At 34.7% G+C, this 25,824-nt stretch overlaps 1 protein-coding gene across 1 annotated transcript; it reads right to left on the reverse strand.

Annotated features, from left to right (window-relative positions):
* Positions 1-4: 4 nt before the first annotated feature.
* LOC149132690 (protocadherin beta-15-like) lies at positions 5-25,725 on the reverse strand. Its single transcript, XM_089363273.1, has 4 exons — positions 24,251-25,725; positions 18,445-20,846; positions 17,999-18,139; positions 5-11,598 (listed from the first exon to the last, which is right to left on the reverse strand). The coding sequence occupies exons 2-4, from the start codon at positions 20,830-20,832 to the stop codon at positions 11,524-11,526; spliced, it is 2,604 nt and encodes an 867-aa protein (XP_089219399.1). The 5' UTR covers positions 20,833-20,846; positions 24,251-25,725; the 3' UTR covers positions 5-11,523.
* Between the last annotated feature and the right edge of the window lie 99 nt (positions 25,726-25,824).

A 25,824-nucleotide genomic window follows, 5' to 3' on the forward strand; every position in this document is an offset into this window, starting at 1 on the left:
ATACTCAAATTTGATATTATTTATTCATTTATAAGAATATACATTAACATACCTAAAACAAAATGAAAACAATGATAAAATAATAAACATAGTTTGAAATTTGGATGACATGAAATATACATCAAATATATCAATAAAAATACTGCATTTCTTAATCATCTTTTGTATATAGATGATTGTGGTTACATGTATGTATATGCAAAATATATATATTGTTGTACTTTGAGAGGATAATGCTGCCAATGAAAATATGCACAGACTAGTAATTCACTTCTGTATTGTTACTTATTAAATGGTTTACCAAAATTTGTCACCACCAACTGTAGACTTCATCATCATCATTTAATGTCTGCTTTCCATGCTAGCATGGGTTGGATGATTTGATTGAGGACTGGTGAACCAGATGGCTGCACTAGTCTCCAATCTCATCTGACAGAGTTTCTACAGCTGGATGTCCTTCCTAATGCCAGCCAGTCCGATAGTGTAGTGGGTGCTTTTACGTGCCACTGGCACAAGGGCCAGTCAGGTGGTACTGGCAACGGCCAAACTCAAAATGGAGTCTTTTACATGCCACCTGCATTTCTTTTTTAATTTGTACATAAGTATGAGTGTAGATGCTGATGGCAGGGTTTGGTGTTTATGACAAAGAACAGAATTTGTTTATTTCTTAATTTTTGTTTTTGTAAATACACACACATACCTTCCCCCATCCACCCTTACACACACACAACACACACACGTGTTGCTGCATATTATTTGGATAGTAAATTGTTCCTTGTAGCAAACTAACTTTCTATTACCATTATCCTTGTTATTGTGGTGATGGTGGTGTGAAGATGGCATTTATGTGTAAGTGTGTTGGTGGTGAAGGGGTTTGTTGTTACTCCACTCATGGGAGAGGATAGGTTTCAAATTCTACTTCCAGTATGTGCACTGCTTCAGTGACTTGTCTATGCACTGGATATTGTGGATGGACAGTGAGAATTGAATGAATTTTCATTTAGATGTTTTTGATCCATTGTGTTTATGCAGGTATGTTGGTAGTCTCCTTTCATTGCCTTCTCACAAAGTTCTTCAAACCTTTCATCTATACTATAGACCATTTCTCCAATATAATTTGCAGCAGCACATTTTTATACACCTCATGCAATACACTACATTATTAGTTTTGCAGATTATCTGTGGGTTGGCTCTACATACCCTGCAGTTTTTGTTAGTAAAGCAGTTTTTCAAATAGATATGACCTACTAAATAATGGCTCGATATATTGACTTCCTTTCTATTACTTTGCATCTAAGCTGTGTTTCATGCTCTGCTTTTATAAATTTATGGAATTATTCATTTCTGGGTGCAACATCTCTAAAATTACATCCTGAAATACCATGGGCCTAATTCTATTACCTATTCCTTTCTAATTTGCTCTGCTATATGGAACATATGTATATTTTATTCACATCATTGCTGAGCATAATTTCAATCATTTTCTTGGTTCTTTTGCATAGTCTGAGTCAATTCTATCAGTTATATCCAAAGAATTACATGTGTTGCATTAAAACTTGTATGTGCTATTGTACAAGCTTACTAAGGCCGTTTAATAGGAATGCTTATTTTTATGTTATCTAACATAATGGAGCTCTGGTGACCAAGATACTTTGCACAATGTGAATGTAAGATCTTTCTTTTGTTCATGTTTTCAAGCAATAGTTTAATATCCAGAATGTCTTTTATTGTGGATGCTGGATGGATAGTAAATAGTCACCTTGATGCTTTCGTGGATGAAGTTTGCTATATGCTGAATGTTATCCATGAATATCCTTCTAGCAGAGGGTAATAAATATGGTTTGCGTCCTTTTACATATCAAAAGTACAATATTTCACTTAAAATTCTTTGCTCAGAAGTCTTATTCTATGTCATGAAGAGTTTGGCTACAACTGATGTGAAAGCATCATTCTCTTGAATAGGTAGTTTACTGCTGAATTATATTATATACAAATCTTGAGTCATTTTTAAGCCAGTACCAACAACACATCATTACATTTCATATTTGATCAGGATTCACTGAGATTTGGATGGATTTACTCCATCCCTTAATGTACATTAGAAAAGAGGTCTTTTTTTTATGGTTGAGATGTTAGTGGATGATCTACCTTATTTGGGTCAGGTAGAGTCAAATACTATTAGGTCATGTTTGTCCAAGTAATCATAATCATATTTGAATTTTAGGAGTCTTGTTGACATCACAAAATACCACATTGCTTTCACAAAGCCATGTACAGTAAAATCTCACTATGGAAAAATCACCATCAGTAGATTGATAGATATAGAGATAATTCACCTACACTTTTTTGATAATGAATTCTGTAAGGTTGCAATAATCCATCTTGCTGAGGAGGTCTTCAGGGCATGCATTGCAATCACCTGGACATTGTTTTGTAAGTGTATAGTCATTATGAGGAAATATGACACCTCTGTGCTGGGCCAACATCTCCAGGAACTACAAGCTAAGGTTAGTGACCAGAGTTAAATTTATGACTGTTTCGAAGTCCATATAATGTGGTGGGAATATTGATGGTGGATGGGAAGTTGCTTGCAATTTGTCTTTCCAATCAGAGTTCATAAACCATTGGCAGAATGACCATCCTAAAGTATAACAATATCTATTTCAACACAGTTTCACATCACAAAATTTTGCAAATGCAGATATGAAAAAGACATGTATTTTCTTTTTTTGTGTATAGAAATTATTCACACAAACATTCACACACAAACACACACACACAATAGTTTGCATAGTGTATTTCATTTTTTTTTTTTTTTTGTTAGACAGGAAAACAAAGTGTTTTGTATATGTTTATGATATAAATGTGTACAATGTAATGCATAAACATGTGTAGTAATAAAGATATAAAATTTATACCTATGAGTTTCATAAAAGCCAGCCTCATTTGGGCAAATGGAACTAATCAGTTGGAGAAAAGTAAATGAATGGTCTAAATTTTTTATTGATCCTTTTGTTTTGAAAACTCGAGTTTCATTCTCAGTGCATGTCAGGATATCTTCTTTAACACTTTAATATTTAAACTGGCTATAACTGGCTCAAATAGTCTATCTGTTTTATGTTCAAATTAACCAGATTTGGCTTCACATACCTATCCTACAATGTTATTCTAAAGATATACAATCACATCACCCACATTGCAAAGCTACAAGATATTGCATAACTACTTCAAAACAATGTGAATAAATAAGCATAACATTCAATAAAGTAATCTGAATGGGTTAATGCCTGAGTATGCAACACCAGTTTGATATAGGTTCAGATTCATTTTGTGTGACAATATGGATCTTTTCTATGAGGCATGGGTAACAGAAACTCAACCTCTTTTCCTTGTTCATTACTTTATATTTGTTTCCTCCATATCTCTATTTCTAAAATATATTTATAAATTTTAAGAATGCCAACTTTTAAATGCCTACTTGGTAAAGGTTATGTAGCTGATTTAGATATTATCAGTGACAATGTCACTGCGGCAGATGATACATTGAATTATAATTCATTTTCCTTCAAGGACATAGAATTATTCTTACTTGTTTGCTATATTTTGCTTGAATACACCAGTGATGTTTACAACATTTTTCTTGAAGATGCTGAAGATGTCTGGTACACAGCTAAAACTTTACTTTCCTTCTACTAAACAACTAGTGCAAGTTGCACTATTTATAAATTGGCAATAAAGACGGCATCCAGCCATAGAAACAAAGCTAAAATGACATTACAATCACCTATCTATAAAAGTTGTTGCTCTCAATGAAAAAAATTTCTCAGATCATGACAATCCATCTAACTCATGCCAGTATGGAAATCAGATGTAAAAATAATAACAATGATGATGAAGGAAAAGGCAGTTTCTTGCCTGACACATTTTCACATCAAGTCATAAGGCAGATTGCACATAAGGATATTTTCTCCATGGTATTCTTGCAGGGGACATTTGATCATCCTGACATATGAAGTACTTTGAATAACACTTGAAATCATAAACTACAAAATCACCCAACAAATGCATTATTTACTTTTCAGCCACTGAAAGTACCTTCAACTAGAATATAGACGGGCTACATATGTAAATAAGGAATAAGTTTTACATCTCAATTACACATATAAATGTGTGTGCATGTGTTTTTAGTTCAGGGTTATGGTAGATATTACAAGATAAAATATCAAATATGTAGTCAACAATTAGTTGATAAAACAGAACAGCTTTTCTGAAATTGTCACGGTTTTGTTTGCGAACATACAATATAGTTTATAAGGAATAAAAATAATGTAAAACCAATGTAATTTTGATTATAAATATTTATATTGATAAAATATTGTAAACTGTTATATAATATTCATTATAAATATTTAAATGCTTGTGAAAAATATTGTAAATTTATATAATTTGAATTGTAAATATTTAAATGCTTAGAAATAATAGGTTGGGGTTTTCTTTTCATATTTTTGTCCAATAATCTTTTGTTAAGCAAAAATGGTAATTATAAAAACAATAGGCACAATATTCCAAAATGGAGGCAAATTGTAAAAAAACACATGAATGCATATTTTACATTTTTTTTAAAGCAGAAAGCTTTTGATCAAAAAGCCAGCATGAAGATAAAAATATGTGGGTTGAATTTCCTCTAAGCACTCACTCTTTATTTGATTTCAGTCTGTATTCTCAATCCAAAACTGCTTAAAAAATATAAACATACATTTTCACATTTACCTTTCAGTCTTAGTTTATCCACCATTAAATAGAAACAATTGAAGTTTTAACTTCATTTGTATTATATATTTGATACATTTGGTAAGTTAAGCATTGAATAGAATAAATAAAAAAAAGACTAAACATTCGTCAAAACATTCTGCATTCCAACTAGATCAATATATATATATTTATATAAGGCAGGTAAAAGTAAAAAAATATAAGATTCTTAAGATAGTATGGAAAATTTTCGTTTTGATTAGTTAATAATGAAACAAGGATGGAAGACTAATAAGAGTTGTATGCTTAGATTTAAAAAAAAAAAATATGGATAAAGGAAATGAAGATAGTCATAAAACAGTCATAAATGCCACATCATGTCCAACTTGAAATTAACTCATGAATCAACATGAAGTTAGAGAAGACTAGTTCAAATAAAAGAAAGCACTCTTTATATATACTTTCAAAGTAATATAGGAGATAAATGAAAAAAGGGAATTCATGTGTGTGTGTGTGTTGGCGCAGTAAAATCTTAAGAATTTGAAAATCCCAAAATAGAATATGATGTGTGTAATTAATTGTTAAAGAGGTTAAGAATGCCAATGTTTGATTGTGTGAAGTTAAGGGATTTTACAAGCTCCATTCTCTGAGGCAAGTCTTTGAGTAATGTCAAAGTTATGTGGAAGAGATAATGAGAACTGTATGAAATTTTGAATAATAACTGAATAAATATATTTGAATACTTGATGGTTTTAGCAATAAGAAGTTAAAAGCAAAAAAAAAAAAACAAAAAAAAAACGAGTTAAATGTCTGAAAGACTTCTACATATACACATGTGTGTGTTTGTGTGTATTATATATTAACACATCAATTTATTATGGCATACTTGGTAGGTTAATATTAATTTATAAATCTAAAAAGAAGCAAAAAAAAAGTGTTTGTGTCATGTTTGTTTCTCTTTAAATTGTAGTTTTGAGAGAAATATTTTCAAGAATATAATTAGTTTAGACCAACAGCAAACGTTTTAAGGGCAATTGCCTTGCTAAAAGCAAGGTTAGTTTTGCTGGCTCCACACTCTTTTAATCACACTACTCTTTTGCCCCGTTTTGAGGCAGTGTTTTATGAGAGGATACCCTTTCTGGCACCAGCCCTTTTATTGACCTCTTGTAGTAGTAAGGATATGGTGTAGCTATTTTAAAACCGGGGTACATGCACTTTGGAATATTTTTTTCTTAATTCCAGAAGTATAAATGATATTATTTAGTTAACACTGTCATCAATGGAAATGGTAATTGTAATACCTGTAAAGTTGAATCAGTTATATGGTTGTGATGGTTTGTACCAAATAGCAGACAACTGATAGATTAAAAATATTAAAAAAAAACAAATCAGAAAAATATTGAAAGACTATATTTAAAAACCTTTTATACAATATATTGAAATATATAACCTGAAACACGACATCATTTATAGACTTTTACCTCTCAGCAATAAAAGAGATAGAGGAAAGCTGTTAAGTAAGATAAAATGATAAATTTCATATTATATGCTACAATAAAATGAGAGTTACTCATATAACTCCTGGTAACCTCTCCTTTAATTTAAGACTAATATCAACAGAGTAAAATATATGTTATTTTACATAGGGTAAGGCTCTATCTTTCATTGAAGTCATTATTCATTACAAAAACAGCATCATAAGAGAGACACAAGGCACTAGTGTAGATACAAGAGGTCTAATATAATAGACAATTGTTCCAATAATTTGCTGTGTTGTGTTGAAATCCTATGTGATAGACTTGAAATAATGGTAGAAGAAATATCTTGTCTTTCTGAATGTGAGGTATCACACTCTCTGGTGATTGCTAATGATAACCACTTATCTAAAAAAAAACGTCTAAAATTATATCACCAAATTTTGCTAGCTTACAGCTATAGCAACATATTCCCTATTTTTTTCACACTCAGATGATGGACAAGCACTCGTAGAAAAATACACTGAATTCAGGTAACTCTATGGATTCTGTTATACACCCGAAAGGCTTGGTTTCTTTTTCAAAACCAGAAAGTAGTTCAGTCTGAAAAGCTATATATAACATTATGTTTCATATAGTAGTGGAGCAGCTTCTACACACACCAGCTTTCTAGACCATATAAGAAATAAACATTTGACTTGTTAGAAAAGATTCATTCACCAACAACTCATTACAACTACAACCCCAACAATATTCTGAATCTTCTCTTTGCCCTTTCTTTGACTACAACAAATTTTGATCCTCTGACTTTCAATTTAAGATGAGAGTGAAAATTATGAGTTCATTATTACATATCACATTCAGAGATCATCATTTATAATGTATAGAGAGTATCATGAATAGCATTCATAGATCATCATGTATAACATACAGAGGGTATCATATGTAATGTACAGAGGGTATCACATATAGTGTAGAGAGATGATTGCATATAACAAAGGAGTTATCACATATAATGTACAGAGATGAGCATAAAAACGAATTTAACAAAGATCACTGTCAGGTCACAAACAACTTCTGATGATCCTTTACATGAAACATCAACTACATGTAGTCACAGCCTGTTACTATTTTCAAGTCTATAATAGGGATTTGAACAGTACAGCAAATTAATGCAGTACTCACAAAAGTAAATTCTGTTTACTCTGTAATAATTATTTACAGTTTGATGAGTTGAGTGAATGGGAGTTGACTGGTTTGGACTATGCAGTTCCAGGGAAGAGACACAAGTCACCATTACTTTCTCAGTTCAAATATTTGTTACATAGTAAAAGACACAGAAAGCAGAGTCATCTTCAACAGCATTGAAGGTCCTTACCAGGAAAAGCAATGCATGGAGCTCACTACAGACACAATCGCAGCATAGACAGATTAGCATTAGGCTACAAGACTTTCAGATACACATTTCCATAACATTGAGAGTAGCCGAATTGAAATACTTCACACAGCAAGTATAAATATACATGGCTGTATACTTAAGAAGCTGACTTTGAAATCATATGGTTTCAAGTACTGCCTTACTGGCATAGCACCTAGACACATGAAGACCCCTGGATAACTGCTCAGTGTGCTCATACATTCAGATGGCACTGAAGGTGAACTCTTCAGTTTGGTAAAGCATTTTGGTTACAGATAGGCAAAAAGCATTGATACCACTTTGTTTGGTCATCTTCAGAGCAGAGTCATCTTCAACAGCATTGAAGGTCCTTACCAGGAAAAGCAATGCATGGAGCTCACTACAGACACAATCGCAGCATAGATTGTCAGATAAATTTATTCGTTTTTGCTTGATATTTTTTTTTCTTTGATTTACTTTGAGGTTTTCCATGTTATCTGAACTAACACAAAAAATAGTTTTATCTATTTAAGCTACTTTTTTCTTTTTGTAGTTCTATTCTTCCTCTACACCTTTTTTTTTTATCATGTTTGACATTTAAATAAATTTTCACCTGTTTTCAGACATACGGAATTGGAGTGCCAAGTAGGAAACAAAAATATTATCTGACAACAATTGTATGTTAATGTAAACTTATTTGGTCATTTATATATGATCATGTGAATGTGTCATTTGGTCAATTATATATTGCATACAAATAAAAACATGTTATTTGGTCATTTAAATGATGTTAATGTAAACTCATTTAGTCATATGTCAATATAAACTTATATTGGTCATTTATATATTACTAGCAGAGGCACCCGGCATTGCTCGGGAATGAAATTGTTGCTTATATACTTGAAGAAAAAAAGGCAAAATATGCTGTATAGAAATTTGAGGACATTCTGTAGATGGACTCTCAGATGAATGATGGCTGGGCGCCTCTCATGAATGGGGAAAATTGAAGATGTGCCAAAAAGCCTCATTGGTACTTGGAAACTTTTACGAAAATTAAAATGGGGATCGTTGCCAGTGCCCCTGGACTGGCTCTTGTGCGGGTGGCACATAAAATACACCATTTCGAGCGTGGCCGTTGCCAGTACCGCCTGACTGGCCTTCGTGCGGGTGACACGTAAAAGCACCCACTACACTCTCTGAGTGGTTGGCGTTAGGAAGGGCATCCAGCTGTAGAAACTCTGCCAAATTAGATTGGAGCCTGGTGTTGCCATCCGGTTTCACCAGTTCTCAGTCAAATCGTCCAACCCATGCTAGCATGGAAAGCGGATGTTAAACGATGATTAAATGAAAAAAATGTAATTGAAATAAATCACGATTGTGGAGCCCCCCCCCCCCACGCACGTACGCATACACACGTGTGTCTTTGTAAATATGTTTGTATACATTTATGTATGTGTGTGTTTGTAAGAGACAGAGTGTGAGTGAGAGAGAGAGGTTTGTTGTCATGTATACGTACATGCATAAATATACATACATCTTTGGATGTATGCATATGACAACACAGCCCTTGACTCACTCACACTCTGTCTCTTACAAACACGCATACACACGTGTGTCTTTGTAAATATGTTTGTATACATTTATGTATGTATGTGTTTGTAAGAGACAGTGTGAGTGAGTCCAGGTGCTTGTGTATGTGTGTGAGACAGAGTGAGAGAGCGGTGTGTATGTAGTATTTACTCTCTCTCTCATACACACGAACACACAAAATAGAAAGTGAAGCTTTTTGCGGTTGTTATGTCAATACTGGAAGTTGACATTGAGGAACCTTTTTAAAGAAGTGAATCTTAAATATAAAGCAATATTATTTATTTTTAATTAAAAAAATCAAATGAAGAGCCTAAGATTTATCCGAGGTCAAATTATTCATGCATTACAAGTATGGAAGCATTTGATGAAGTCGATTTCGCGTGAAAAGCGATTACACACACATCTCTGCTTTATATATAGTATAGATGTTAATGTAAACTTATTTGGTGATTTACATATGATATGCTAATGTAAACTTAATAATTTGCATACAACTCATATGTTGATATAAACTTGTTGTTTGCTTCAATACATAATGAAAATGTTTTAACTGCACGATATATGCTAATAATGTAGGGATATGTGTTTTTCTAACAAACATATCCTTCCACTACAAGTGAAAAGGAGTTTTCTCAATATACAGACATCTAACATGTCATAAAAGTGTTGTGTTCTTGAAAAAAAATCTTGCTTATAACGTGAAATTCCATAGTGCAACTATATTTCTCATAAACTTTTCACGTTCATTGATTTCCATATAACATGAAAGTCAACAGAAAAATAGGTTTTGCATCACAGAATCCATTACAAGATTTTCAGATACACATTTCCATAATACTGCGAGTACATGAATTGGAACACTTTGCACAATAGGTATAGACATACAAAGCTGTGTATAGTTAAGAAGTTCACTTTGAAACTATGTGGTTTCATTCAAGTCCAGCCCCACAGCATGGCACCTTTGACAAATGTCTTCTACTATAACCCTGGGCCAACCTATGCCTTGTGAGTATGGCCAAAGTCTGATGACTAAAATCAATGAAAGAAAAGCTTAAGGAGCTCACCTATTTTTCCTTTCCTATTTATTTGTCAATAATAACATAGAGAGAGTCTATAGTGTGTGTATATTATATATATATATATACCATAGTAGCAGCTAGGCAATCAGCTGCTGTTATACACTGGTCACAATCCACTTCCAATTGTCTTGATTGTGCCATTCTTTTCTATTTTTACCTAAACTGTTTGACAAAACCATGATACTGTGATATATATATATAGATAGATAGATAGAGAGTTGTTTCTATGTTCATTTATTTTGAAAGACATTTTTTCATTCTTAAAACTGGTTAGACTAATTTATATTACTGAGGCATTATCTTACTTAGGGGTACACTTCCTGTTACTAACCCCTACCTATTTTACAAGTAACGAATCTCATAATCCACATTTGTTGGAAAGTACAGAGCAAGAAAATGATTTCTTGATTGCAAAATAACAACAAACTTCACTGCTAGTAGTTTAGTGTTTTTTTCTATATGAAGTACATAGGGTGTATATATTTGCATTGGCACACGCACGACATACTTCATACAATTTCCTTCCACTAAATTTGATCACAAAGCACTGATCAGTCTAGAGCTATTATAGAAAACACTTTACCCATGGTAATACACAGTAGGGTTGAACTTAAAATCACATACTTGAAAAGTGAACTTCAAAACTTCACATCCATTCCTATATATATGTATGTATGTATAGACACACACACTGAATATATATTATATATACATATACACACTGTACGTATGTATGTGTATGTATATACATATATACACTGTACCTGTGTGTGTGTATGTATATATGTATATATATACACAAATACTGTACGTATATGTGTGTACACACACACACACACACACACACACACATACAGTATGTATGATTTACATATTTTTTTTCTACTTTCAGTCCAAGGACTATGGCTGTGCTGGAGCACCACCATTTACTTTGCTAGACTTTCACTAAACCTCCTCTGATAGTGTTTGAAAATATTCTAAGAGACATTCTTTTCTACTCTAACTACAAGGCCCAAAATTTTGTGGGAGGGAGCCAGTCAATTAGATCGACCCCAGTATGCAACTGGTACATTGTAGTCATATATAGCATAAGTCAAAACATCTACTAAAAGTCTAGTCATATCAAATACTATCCATACAAAAGAAAAGTTTCTTCACCAATGCTACCAATTTGTATGTTGGCCAGTTCAACTTCTGCCTTTCTCCATTTGAGTAGAGCAAATATTCTTCAGTGTTATTTCCTTTCATTCTGATATAGAGTTAAATTGCCATGGTTTTCTATATTATCATACTTGGGAGTGGCACAAATCTGAAAATAAAACAGTTTATCAAAAATGTTAATTTCTTACTTAAAGGTTAAAAGAATTTCAGTTATATATACAGGCAAATCTGTACAGTTAAGTTCTCACTTCAATCACATGGTTTTGGGTTCAGTCTCAATTAGTGGTACCTTGAGCAAATGTATTGCGCCAGGTCAACCACAATTTTGCATGTGGATTTTGTGAATGGAAACTCGTTCAATGTGTACATTCATTTTCAATTGTCACTTCTGTCAACAAATTATTCCCTTGGTTTCCGCCTTCAAAGACATGTGAAATAAGTAATCCTTTACTTGAGAAAACACTCAAATCTTCTGAACTTCTTTAAAAAATCAACTTTATTCTTCAGCGTCATATACATTTGCAGTCTTCACACATACCTACTACATCTGATTCTTCTTATAACCAGCTTTCCTTTCAGCTCACTTGTGCTTCATAATTCATACACACTAACATTACACAGCATGTAGAATCTGCTTGCTGCATTTCTTTACTATTGACTGTTCTTATACATCAGCCATATATGAAATCTTTCTTCTCAGCCAGCCTACCTCTGATCTTTACATATATAGTATATTAAATATGGCTAAAAGAAATATGAACTCAATACATGCAATGAAGAGAATATATTTTTCCTGGGAGAACTGAAGATATAATTTTTCACAATAAATGATTTGGTTGATCTCTGTAGATAATCAACAGATAGTTGAATGCCTCTATCCTGAGAGGAAACTAGTGAGTCACTATAAGGAATTATACCTTCAACACATACACTCTCTACCTATATATATGTGTGTGTGTGTGTGTGTGTGTGTGTGTGTGTAGATATATGTATTTATTTGTATAAGTGTGTATGGAGAAAGCCTTTGACAGGGTCCCCGATCCGTTATCTGGTGGTCAATGAGGAAACTAGAGATAGATGAATGGTTAGTGAGAGCTGTACAGGGACTCTGTCAGTAAGGGTCGGCAACGAGTAGAGGTAGGAGTCCACCAAGGTTCAGTTCTCAGCCCCACTCCTATTTATCATAGTCCTCCAGGCAATAACAAGGAATTCAAGCCAAGATGCCCCTGGGAGCTCCTCTATGCTGATGACTTTGCTCTAATTGCTGAGTCACTATCAGAACTAGAGGGGAAGTTTCAGGTGTGGAAGCAAGGATTAGAATCGAAGGGCTTTAGAGTCAACCTAGCTAAAACCAAATTCCTAATAACTAGAAAGGCAGACAAACCACAAACCCCTTCAGGTAGATGGCCCTACTCAATCTGAAGAAAAATCATAGGTAGAAATTTTATAAGATGTACCCAGTGTAAGCTATGGACATATAAGAGGTACAGCAATATCAAAGGAAGGCTAACTAGGAAGATAGTTTTTGTTTGTGCCAGATGTTCAGGAGCAATAAACACTGAAAATGTACAGAGAACAACTTCTGTCACATTCCAGGGAGAAAAACTAGAAGTAGTTGATTCCATTACCTAGGTGACCAAGTTAGTAGCAGGGGTGGTAGCTCTGAAGGTGTAGCTGCTAGAATAAGAATAGCCTGGGCAAAGTTCAGAGAGCTCTTACCTCTGCTGGTGACAAAGGGCCTCTCACTCAGAGTAAAAGGCGGACTCTATGACACATGTGTACGAACAGCCATGCTACATGGCAGTGAAACATGGGCCATGACTGCTGAGGACATGCGTAAGCTTGTAATGAATGAAACCAGTATGCTCCACTGGATGTGTAATGTCAGTGTGCATACTCAACAGAGTATAAGTGCCTTGAGAGAAAAGTTGGACCTAAGAAGCAAGAGAGACAATTGCGCTGGTATGGTCAAGTGGTACGAATGGAGGAGGATAGCTGTGTGTAAAAGTGTCACACCCTAGCAGTAGAGGGAAACTGTGGAAGAGGTAGACCTAGGAAGACCTGGGATGAGGTGGTAAAGCACGACCTTCGAGCATTAGGCCTCACTGAGGCAATGACTAGTGACCAAGACCTTTGGAAATATGCTGTGCTTAAGAAGACCCGGGAAACCAAGTGAGACCATAATCGCATCCAGTGGTGTAACCAGCCCACTTAGGCATACCTTTCTTTCATCGGACACTAAACTATGCTTGTAAAGAACTGTTGAGGCAAGTGAAATCGAAATCAAATTCAATGACAGTACCGCATGACTGGCATCTGTGCCAGTGGACCGCAAAGAGCACCATCTGAGCGTGATCGTCACCAGGGCCGCTGACTGCCCCCCCTCCACCCCCGTGCCGGTGGCATGTAAAAAGCACCACCTTACTGGCACTTGTGCCGGTGGTATGTGGAAAACAACATTTGAGCAAGGGCGTTGCCAGTGCCGCTGGAATGGCTCCTGTGCAGGTGATACGTAAAAACACCATTTGAGTGTGGCCATAACCAGTACCGCCTGACTGGCCCTCAAGCCGGTGGCATGTAAAAGCACTCACTACACTCTCGAAGTGGTTGGCATTAGGAAGGGCATCCAGCTGTAAAAACTCTGCCAGATCAGATTGGAGCCTGGTGCAGCCAGTCAAACCGTCCAACCCATGCCAGCATTAAAAGTGGACATTAAACAATGATGGTGATGATGTGTGTATTTATACATACATGTATTTACATATATATAATTAAATTAAATCAAGTGTATAAAATTGTCTTAAAGGGATATTAGCATCTAAGTTCCCCAGTTTTATCCAGTGTATCAGTGAAAAACCAATGATGTTAGTTTTGCATTGATGGCTATGGATATATTACCATTTCTGTAGGAGAAAAAGAAAACAGAGAAAGCGATATATAGACAATTTATTAGCATGTCTTTAATTTTGAGCTATATCAGACCCATTGCACTGACAATTGTTTCTATGCCCAACCAATTTAATTTGAGAAATGAAATTAAATTCAATTTTCATATTGAATATCGTTAATTGGGCATTTCGTCAGGGGAAGAATTTAAAAGGAACTATATTCCAATGTGTTCTTTGACCCTTGTTAGACTCAGATATGTGTGTTTCAGCAACCAATGTATTTAAAACGGTTACTTGTGTATATGCAAATTAGTTAATACATTTGTTCACGTATACGTGTAATGTGTTGATAAACAAAAGTATCTGTTAGCTGAAATAATACTTTGATACATGCTTCACCACCTCACCACATGTCTTCCTGGGTCTCCCTCTATCCCAGATTCCTTCCACTATTTGGGAATGGCACTTCCTCACACAGCTCTCCTCATCCATCCATAGTACATGACCATACCAATGCAAACGTCTTTCTTGCATGCCACATCCAATGCTTCTTATGTCCAACATTTCTCTCAGGGTGCTTATACTCTGTCGTGTGTGCACACTAACATTACACATCCAGCAGATCATGCTAGCTTCATTTCTTTCGAGCCTACACATGTCCTCCGCAGTCACAGCCCATGTTTCACTGCCGTGAAGCATGGTAGTTTGCACACATGAATCATACAATTTACCTTTCACTCTGAGTGAGAGGAACTTTGTCACCAGTAAGGGTAGAAGCTTTCTGAATTTTGCCCAGATTATTCTTATTCTAGTGGTAACACTCTCTGAGCATCCACCCCACTATGATAGCGGAAGCTATCAGTTACTTTTAGTTTCTCCCCCAGGCATGTGATAGAATCTGTTTTCTGAGCATCTTTGGTGTTTATTGCCTCTGTGCATCTGCCGCACATGAAAGCTATCTTCCCGGTTAATCTTCTTTTGATGTTGCTGCACCTCTAGTGTCCATAACTTAGAAAGGGTACATCTTATGGAGTTTCTACCTACACCTTTTCTACAGATTGAGCAGGGCCACCTACATAAAGGGTGTGTGATGTGTTCGCCTTCCTACTCATTAGAACTTTGGTCTTTGCAACATTGACTCTAAGGCCCTTCGATTCTAAACCTTGCTTCCACAACTGAAATTTTTTCTGTAGTTCTGGTAGTGATTCTGCTATGAAAGCCAGGTCATCAGCATAGAAGAGCCCCCAGGGGCAACCTGTCTTGAATTCCTCTGTTATTGCCTGGAGAACTATGATGAATAAGGGGGGCTGAGGGCTGATCCTTGGTAAACTCCTACTTCTACCCGATACTCATTGCCAACCCTAACCTTACTAACAGCATCTCTGTATAGGGCCTGTACAGCCCTTATTGACCATTCGTCAATCCCCAGTTTCTGCATCACCCACCAGATAAAGGCTTTCTCCAAGTTCACAAAAGCCAAGTACAGGGTTTTATCTTTGGCTAAGTATTTCTCCTATAGTTGCCGTACCAAGAATATAGCCTCAGTGGTGCTTCTACCTGGCACAAAACCGAACTGCATCTCATCTAAGCAGATTCTCTCCCTAATTAGTTAGGCTGTGACCCTCTCCAGCAGTTTGATACCCCTGTAGTTATTTCTATCTAAAGCATCACCTTTACCCTTGTAGCAGTTGATTATGGTGCTGCTACGCCAGTCATTGGGTATGACTCCATCATGAACTACCTGGTTTACAATACAGGTGACTAGGTCATAGCCCACACCACCAGATGTTTTAAGCATCTCAGCAGTGATTCCTAATGGGCTGGGGGCTTTTTCTGGCTTCATACTCTTAATTGCTTTATCTACCAGGGTACTGTCTATTCGGACAGCTGGTCCCACTACTGGGTCAACATTTGGCAGGCTCTCCTCCTCCCAAACATTCTCGACGTTCAGCAGTCTTTTATAATGGCTTCTCCATGCCTCTTTCTTTTCTGAATCATTAAATGCAGACACATTTCTCTCCTGTGACATCACAATTTTCTCACACACACTGTCTTGCAATCCAAAATACTTCAGTTCTTTGGTCCTCACGTCGCTGGACATTGGCAAACTTTTTCTTTTCTGCCTTGCCCTTGGCTATGTATACCTGTCGCCCAGCCTCCCTTCTGGCTATCTGGTACAGTTCCCTGCTACCCCAACCCTTCCAGGCTCTCCAGGCCTGTTTCTTTACTCTAATGGCTTTGTCTGCTGTATTATTCCACCACCACATTACTCTATGTCTGGAAAGGACTATGCACCATTCGCATACTTGGTCTGTGGCACTCAGTAAGCTGTCCTGTAGGAATTTCCAGCTACCTTCTATGTTCGAGGTCTGTAGCTCCTCCTCCCTCTCATCAAATTTCTTGATGAGGATGTCCCTAAATCCCTGACCATGTGAAGGGTGCTTTAGCTTCCAAACCCTTCTTTTCTGGATTGGTCTGCTTCTTGGCATCCTTCTGGCCTTGACGTAGGGTTGCTCTTAAATACAAAGACGTCCTGCTGTCTGGTGAGGATGAAATCAATCTGGCTAGCAGAGTCACCTGATTGGTAGGTTATCAGGTGGTTGTCTGGCTTCCTGTAGTTAGCGTTGCAGATTAAAAGGTTACTTGCATAACAGAACTCCAGTAGCCTAGTTCCCTCATCATTTCGAGAACCAATATCATGGACCCTGTGCACACACCAGTGAAGATACCAAATTGCTGCCCAACATGCCCATTAAAATCTCCAGCCACAAAGATGAGGTCATTGCCACTCATCTTTGAGGTAGCCTGTTCTAATAAATTAATGTCTATATATCAATTTCTCCATTTTCTTTTTCTCATACAAAAATGGTTTTATATATATATATATATATATATATATATACACCATCGTGGCATTCTGCTAGTTACAATGATGAGGGTTCCAGTTGATCCAACCAATAGAACAGCCTGCTCATGAAATTAACGTGCAAGTGGCTGAACACTCCACAGACACATGTACCCCTAACATAGTTCTCAGGGAGATTCAGTGTGACACAGAGTGTGACAAGGCTGGCCCTTCAAAATACAGGTAGAACAGAAACAGGAAGAAAGAGTGAGAGAAAGCTGTAGTGAAAGAGTACAGCAGGGTTCACCACCACCCCCTGCTGGAGCCTTGTGGAGCTTTAGGCGTTTTTGCTCAAGAAACACTCACAACACCCGGTCTGGGAATTGAAACCATGATCCAACAACCATGAGTCCGCTGCCCTAATAACTGCGCCATTGCACTTTCACATATATATACATATATATACATATATATATATATATGCACAAACACATATACACACTACTACTTTTTGTTTTATTTAAGCAAATTTAGAAAAATAAATTTTCTTCGACTGTAATGCACACACATTTGTGGTGACACTCCAAATGAAAGAGATGTTTAACAGCATAAAATGAAGATCTCTCACTCGTAAAATGTAGTGTTTTTTTAAAGATATTAACACATTTTCTATCTAAAACTTTTATTACAAGTGTTTAGCTTGCAACTAAAATTGTAATAGAAACTAGTTGAAAATGTTAAGCACCAGGATCAAACTCAGTATTTTAACATTGCTTACTAAAATTCTTTGGAGAAAATTCTTTATTGAAACTTACCTCATCATGTCCAGCACTACCGACACTCCAACCATGACTACTATCTGTGTGCGAAGACAACGTTGACATTTCAGTGATTTCATCAGCATTGTTTAGTTCTCTGTAACTTAGAGACATGCTTTCTTCTCTTGGAATAAACATCTAGAAACATAAAATAGATACATTGTATGCCATAATATTTCATCATGGTATTATTGTCATTTATAATCTCTCATTTTGCTTTTAAGCTGAAATATTTTAGAAATCTTGTGAGTCAGTAAAGAAAATTAAAGAGTAATTTAGAATCTACATTTTTAAGAAAAGAATTAAGCAAATGGAAAAATAATTTTTCTTTTATATTCTGCAACACAGCTTCAAAGGTTCTTGGTTAATTACAGCCAGCTTTATTGTTAACACTGGAATGTTGAAAGGAGAAATATTTTGAAATTAAAAGAAAATTATCTTACCTGTTGATGATGTCTTAATGTTGGGTTATCCCATCTTTCACCTGGCATGGTTCTGTAGTGAATATCTTCTCTATCTACCATTGGTTGTTGAGATTTCTTCAGGTTTTTCTCTATTGTGTACTGAACTCCAGGAGGAACACAAGTAGGATCAAATGTGTATTTTGATTGGATGTTTAATGTAGGCGTAACTTTATGGTACATATCAACACTACTATTATAGTTGCTATCTGTCTGCTTCAGTCTATGAACTATACAGATTGTTATAGAGATCACTATAACAATTGATACTATCACAGCTGCTATAACAATAACAATCATCACATTCAATTGGTGACCATTACTTGATTCTGTTGTTGTCTTTGAAGGGGTCTTAAAAAACTTTATTGTGTTGTTACTAACTGTTAGAGTCAAAGACAAAGTTGTTGATGACAGGACTGGATTACCACTGTCTTTCACACCTAATTCCAGTTCATAGAATCCAGCATCATTTTGGTAAAGTGAGCGAGAGAAAGATAAGACACCAGAGTGATGGTTCATTTGAAATAAGTGTTTCTCATTGCCTTTGAGTATTTCATATGTGAGGAAGGCATTGTGTTGACTGTCTCTGTCAGAGGCCCTAACAACTGTGATATCATGGTCAGAGTTGGGATGGTAGTGGACATTAAGATTGAAAGGGTTAACATTAGGGAAACTGAAATAGGGAGCATTGTCATTTAAATCTATAACCTCAACAACAACATTTGCTGTGTTCTCCAGTGATGGTGTTCCTTTATCTTTTACTAAAACCTTAAACTCATACATGTTCTTTTCTTCTCTGTCTAGTGACTCAGTTGTGGAAATAAATCCCACATCAGATATCTGAAATGGTAGAATATATTTACCATTAGATAACAAAGAATAGGTTAATTGTCCTCCATCTCCAATATCTGGGTCTGTAGCATTGACATATCCAACAGGGAAGTCTTTGTGTTCATTTTCATAGGTGAGAAACTTAAATGTGTCCTGACTAAACTGAGGCTGTACATCATTTATGTCAGTGACCATCATAGAAAACTGTTTCTCTACTGTCAATGGAGGTAAACCATTATCTTGACATTTAATTGTGAAATCAAATCTCTTCTCACTCTCTCTATCTATTTCACTCTTGACAACAATTTTGTATGTCTTTAAAGACAATGAGATTAGCTGAAGATATCTGTTTTGTAAATGACAGGTCACGTGTCCATTTTCTCCACTGTCATTGTCAGTAACTTTGACATAAGCAACATTTTTGCCAATACGAATTGCTTCTGACATTCTACCCATGTTTCCAGTTGACTTAGAGAAAAGACAGACATCAATGTTTGGTGGATTATTAAGATGACTGACACCATTTACAAAAACAGTGACAGCTGTTGACATTGAAGGATTACCATTATCTCTTGCTTCAATAAACAATTTATTGATTTTTCCAAATTCAAATCCTTCCTTTATAAATAATTCTCCAGATGTATGATTTAAAATAAAGAATTTCTGATCTTTATCAGAGGTGTCAGGATTGAATCTATATAGAACTTGTCCATTATTTCCTTGATCTAAGTCTGTAGCAGTCAAACTTAGAATAGGTTTATATTTGCTTTGTGGTTCTGCTACTGTCACATTGTAGATATTCTGAGGAAATACAGGTGGATTATCATTTTTATCTCTCACCAATATATGAATGTCTAAATGTGTTTGCATTGGTGGTGTTCCTCCATCTGTTGCTATTAATTGCAGTTGGTAATTTTCTTTCTTTTCTCTGTCTAGATTTTGAAGCAAAATCAATTCAATTTTACTTTTACTGTTTGAAGGTGTTGAGACTGACAACTTAAATGCTTTGTCAGTATCATTCCTTAGTTTATAAGAAATCTTTGAGTTCTGAATACTGACATCTTTATCAATCGCATTTGGAATGATTTCTTTTGTTCCTATCAATATATTTTCATCGTATTGCAAGTGGAATTCTTTCTCTGGAAATATGGGATAATTATCATTAACATCTTCTATCATAACTTTGATTTTTATTATCTTCATAAAAGAATGCTCATACCGAACTGCTATTTTCAATATCCTGAAACATTCTTCATCATATTGACAAAGAGTTTCTGTATCCAATATGGCAGCTGTATACAGTTGTCCTCCAGGTGTAACATTGAATAACTGAACAGTTCCCTCAGTACTACCCTGGAGTACATTAAATGTTAGTTTGTTGCTATCATTGTGAGACTCTATATTATCCAATAAGTGTGTATCAGTGACAATATCTCCAATATAGCTGTGTGTATCATTATTCTCTTTCACATGGTACATATGATCCACACACCAACAATTATTAGGCAGCAATAACAACAAGAGTAATATCTTATTCATTTTCTTGTGATTATCTGCAATATAAAAAAATTGCATTGAATATGATAAATAATGACAAATATATAAAAATACACTTCATATTAATTACTACTCAGTGGTTTTTAAATCAATTTCTAAACTTAATACTAGTAGTTATGTTTTAATGAAAGGCACACTTCTGAATATTAAAAGAATACATGAGGTCAGATGATAATGACTGTTGCTAACTGCAAGTATCTTGGAGCAGAAATATGTTGCTGAATTATATATATATACACTGCATTATACACAAAACGTCTTATGATCAGTCTTGTACTTTAAATGATCAAAATTAACCCATTATTTCTGCCTATTATATATATATATATATATATATATATATATATATATATATATATATATATATATATATATATATATATATATATATATATATATACTAGCTGGACCCACGGAAGCTTCACGGAAAACAAAAAATGTAAGCATCTGTAAATTATGTGCTGGTGTCATGAGAAAGATTTCTATATTGTGACACAGAATACAGAAAGCAGCGTAAAACTGATAACTAAATAATCCAACCAAAATATCTCAGTTAGGCAAACAATTACTATTTAGCCTTAAAATACATCATACATATTCAATGGACTTTCTTGGTTTAGTGGTACAGAACATTCTTCTGGCATTCTTTTATTCTTTTACTTGTTTCATTCATTTGATTGTGGCCATGCTAGAGAAATTGACCCCTGAACTTATTCCCTGTAAGCCTGGTGCTTATGCTATCAGTCTCTTCTGCTGAACAGCTAAGTTATGGGGACGCAAACACACCAACATCAGTTGCCAAGCAATGGTGGTGGGAGGAGAAACACAAACACACACATATATATATATATATATATATATTAAAGTACAGATGAGGTTATATAAACTTCAGAGGAATAAAAATATCCAAGATTAGAATGGTTAAATACCTTATTATATAGGCAAAAACACACATATATATTGTTATTGTAAAAACCAAGAGAGATGGAGATAAGATTAACAAAAAATTTTTGCATGGGCATGTCTGCATTAACATTATTGTTAGTTATATTAATTTATGACAATAACTATTTTTATAGTTGTATATATTTTTATATTATGTATTAATTTTAATGGTACACTGTATTTTCCCTGTTTGCTTATTCAACATTTCTATTATGTTTTCAGTATGTTATATATAAATTTCTTTGTACATTCTTCCTTGGTGATGTTCTGGCTTATAATAATTAACCAAATGATTTAATTAAATTCAATTTGATTGATTTTATGCTATAAGTGAGGAATTGAAACAATTGTAGGTCTTGTCAATGTATTACTAAATTTTTATTAATCTTATCTCCATCTTCTCTCTTGGTTTATTTATTTATTTATATATATATATGATGGGCTTCTTTCAGTTTCCATCAATGAAATCCATTCACGAGGCTTTGGTTGGCCTGAGGCTATAGAAGACACTCTTTAAAGTATAGAGATGAATGTTGTGTAGTTACCTATTGGCAACTTTTCTCTCCCACTCATTTTGTAGGGGGTGTTACCCATTTTTCTGGGCTCTTTTCACAGCTATACACCATTCAAAATTTGCATTAGTTTTTGTATGAAAGAAAATGGAAGGGAGTGGGGCTCATTTGTAGTTTGTAGAGGAAACATTAAATCCTCATCATCATCATCGTCGTTTAATGTCTGCTTTCCATGCTGGCATAGGTTGAACGAAGTCTTTGACTTAGGGCTGGCAAGCCAGAAGGCTGCACCAGGCTCTGTGCCTGAAAAATAAACATGGTCTTTTCTTCCAAACTAAAAGACATGCAGATTTATGAAAGATGGTGAATAAGTACTGGGGGTAGGAGAAAGATAGAATTAACAGTTGATCATTCTAGAACTCCCAGAATGAAAACACCTGAAAGACTTTCCCCTCTATTCATTACTAAATGTCTTTCCTTCTTCATTGTTAAAAGTAAAGAAGCTAGAAAAGATCAATCGTATTTCAGTTTAATTGTCATTTTAAATGCTTGAGGCTTTCCTTTCTCCTTTTCTCTACAGTTAAGAGAATGAAGGTGCGTGGCTCAGTGGTTCGGAGTATTTGGCCCATGATTGTAAAGTCATGAGTACGATTCCCAGGGGCATACTGTGTTCTTGAGTAAGGTACTGCACTTCACCTTACTGCAGTCCACTTAGCCGGCAAAAATGAGTTGTAACTGCAATTCAAAGGAGCCAGCCTTGTCACATTCTGTGTGAGGCTGAATCTCCCCGAGAACTACATTATGGTACGCATGTCTATGGAGTACTCAGCCACTTGCACATTAATTTTATGAGCAGACTGTTCTGTTGATCAGATAAACAGGAACCTTGTTGTAACCAATGGAGGAAATGTTTCATATTGTATATGTGTTTAGTATAAGCAGTGAAAGCTAAGATGAAATAATTACTATTCCATCATGTAGTGACATCACCCTCAATTCATGCTCATAAAAATCCAAATTTTTTGTAAAATTTCTTGAAGTGACTTGCATCACAGTAAATATATAATCTGGTAGTTTTGTCTAAAGGGTATTACATCACAAGTCAAAACACTGTCAGTAATCTCATTGTCATGCTAAACACATAGTAAATTTATTGTGACACTGAAAATATTAAATGCTTAGGAATGTTAAGGATAAGCAAAAGTGAAACTAAATAAAAACAGCAAACTTTAGTTGGTTACAATAAGTTACTTAAACCAAAACCTCTCTCATCATCATCATCATTTAATGTCCGTTTTCCATGCTGGCATGGGTTGGAGAGTGTGACTCAAAACTGGTAAACTAAGGAGCTGTACAAGGTTCCAATCGGATTTGGCATGACTTCTACAGCTGGATGGCCCTGTTTTCTTAACCTATTGTAAACAATATTACTTTGATAATTAGCAATAGAAATGTATAATGAAATAACTGAGTATTTTATTAACTTCAATGTAATAGTATTGAAGTTATTACATTGCCTCTGTTACTGATATTATGGAGATGTACTTGCATAGCAAGTGACCTGATCTGAGATCGTGTGCTGGAACAAAAACAATTGCAGCGTGGAAGGTGTTTATAAGCCATTTAAAATAATACATAAAAGCCGTCAGATTCACTTCAACATTTAAATTTAATTTGTCAAAATATTTTCGTCGCTTTGAGACCTCAACCTGTTAGCGCAATTTTGTCAGTGAACAGGTCGCAGTCTCAAAGCGACGAAAATATTTTGACAAATTAAATTTAAATGTTGGAGTGAATCTGGCTTTTGTGTGTTATTTTAAATGGCTTATAAACACCTTCCACGCTTCAATTGTTACTGATATTGTTTTATAAATATGTTGACTAACAGAAATTATAAAATAATCAAATTATATTGAACAAAAATAATATAAATAAGTACTTACCAACAGTTATCAGATGTTTATACAGTTGTCACAGTACTATTTCAAAGTTCTTATTGTTCTAGCTGGACTTATGAAAAGTTTGGTATGTGATAGTGTTATGCAGTTCTATCAAGTTGGGTGTATAGTATGTGTGTAGTAGCCAATGACAAGCTATTATTCCAATGCAAGAAAACGGATGTGCAGCCTCCAGTTCTTGCAGTTATTGATGGGCTGACTCACACACTAGTTCACTTAACTCCACACACTAACATACACAAGTGTATGAGTGTGTAAGTAAAATGTACAAAATTAAATCACTGGAAATATTTGATGTTCAGAATACTAAGGTTGAGAAATAGACTAGCATGGAAAATTATAATATTAAATATTTGTGAGATGCTGGATAAAAATTTAAAAAATCTTTTCAGCAAGTTTTGTATTAAAGAGTAATAGACAATTTCTAAAGCCACGCTTAATATGGTAAGCCTAAGATGTATTCCCATAAAAATAAATATGGAAATAAAATATGAATTAAAAATACAAATGTTTAGAATTTTTATAAAGTTACATTTAGGAATTACGAAACAGATATTAAAGTAAGAGTGACTCGTCTTTAAAATGAATATTCGTAAGAAATTCATAAAATTTGATCGTTAGTCACAATTTTTCCCTTTTCATTAAAGATATTCATGTTATATAGTATCGTAACGCTAAGTTTGTCAAGGTATTTAGTATAAAGATAAGACGTAGTCGAAATATAAATATTCATTAAGAATATTTCGAATTTAATTCCCTAAATAGCCGAAAATATATATTTAACGCTAATTTAAGTAAATTTTATTGAAAGTTTCGTGATTATTTACGTTATCAAAATTTATATATTGAAGAAATTGTTCAGAAAGTTTCGTCGTTAATATATATATATATATATTTTTAATGGAAGCAATATTCAAGGGAGGTAACTGTTAAAAACTGTTATACAAAGCAATCAGTAATAGAAATCAGGAATTATATTACTGAACGGGCTTATATCTCACACACATTCCAGAATTCGTAAAACACGAGAGTGTGTGTGTGTGTGTGTGTGTGTGTGTGTGTGTATACATACACACACACACACACACCTGTGTTTACAAATTCTAAAATATACGGCTCTTGTTTTCTGTCGAAGATAAATTTTCAGGAATATCATTCAATACTTCAAAATAATGGTAGTAACCGTTTCTTTAGGGTTTAAGTAATACCTTATTGATGACAATAATATTTTAATGTTAATGTAATGGTGTGGTGTTGTTTGGTGTAGATAGAATAGGTACCTGAACTATTGAAGGTACCTTTGGTAGTGTTGTTACTTTAGGTACAGCTGGTAGAGGTGGTTTATTATTTGAAGTAAAGAGACTTGTCATTGGCATTGTAGATGGTTGTTCAGTTATATGAGATGTGGTACCAGTTATATTCAAAGGTATTTGGTCAGGATGACAGACTGTGTTAGTATCAACGTTTGGATGGTAAGTATATCCATGGCATCCATTGTTATTATCTCCCCTCGATCTATCCAGTGAATGTGAAAGTTGTTTTCTCCTATTCCATTTATG

The sequence above is a fragment of the Octopus bimaculoides genome, chromosome 14 (genome assembly GCF_046866305.1).
Source record: "Octopus bimaculoides isolate indiv1 chromosome 14, ASM4686630v1, whole genome shotgun sequence".
In the NCBI taxonomy this organism is placed as follows: domain Eukaryota; kingdom Metazoa; phylum Mollusca; class Cephalopoda; order Octopoda; family Octopodidae; genus Octopus; species Octopus bimaculoides.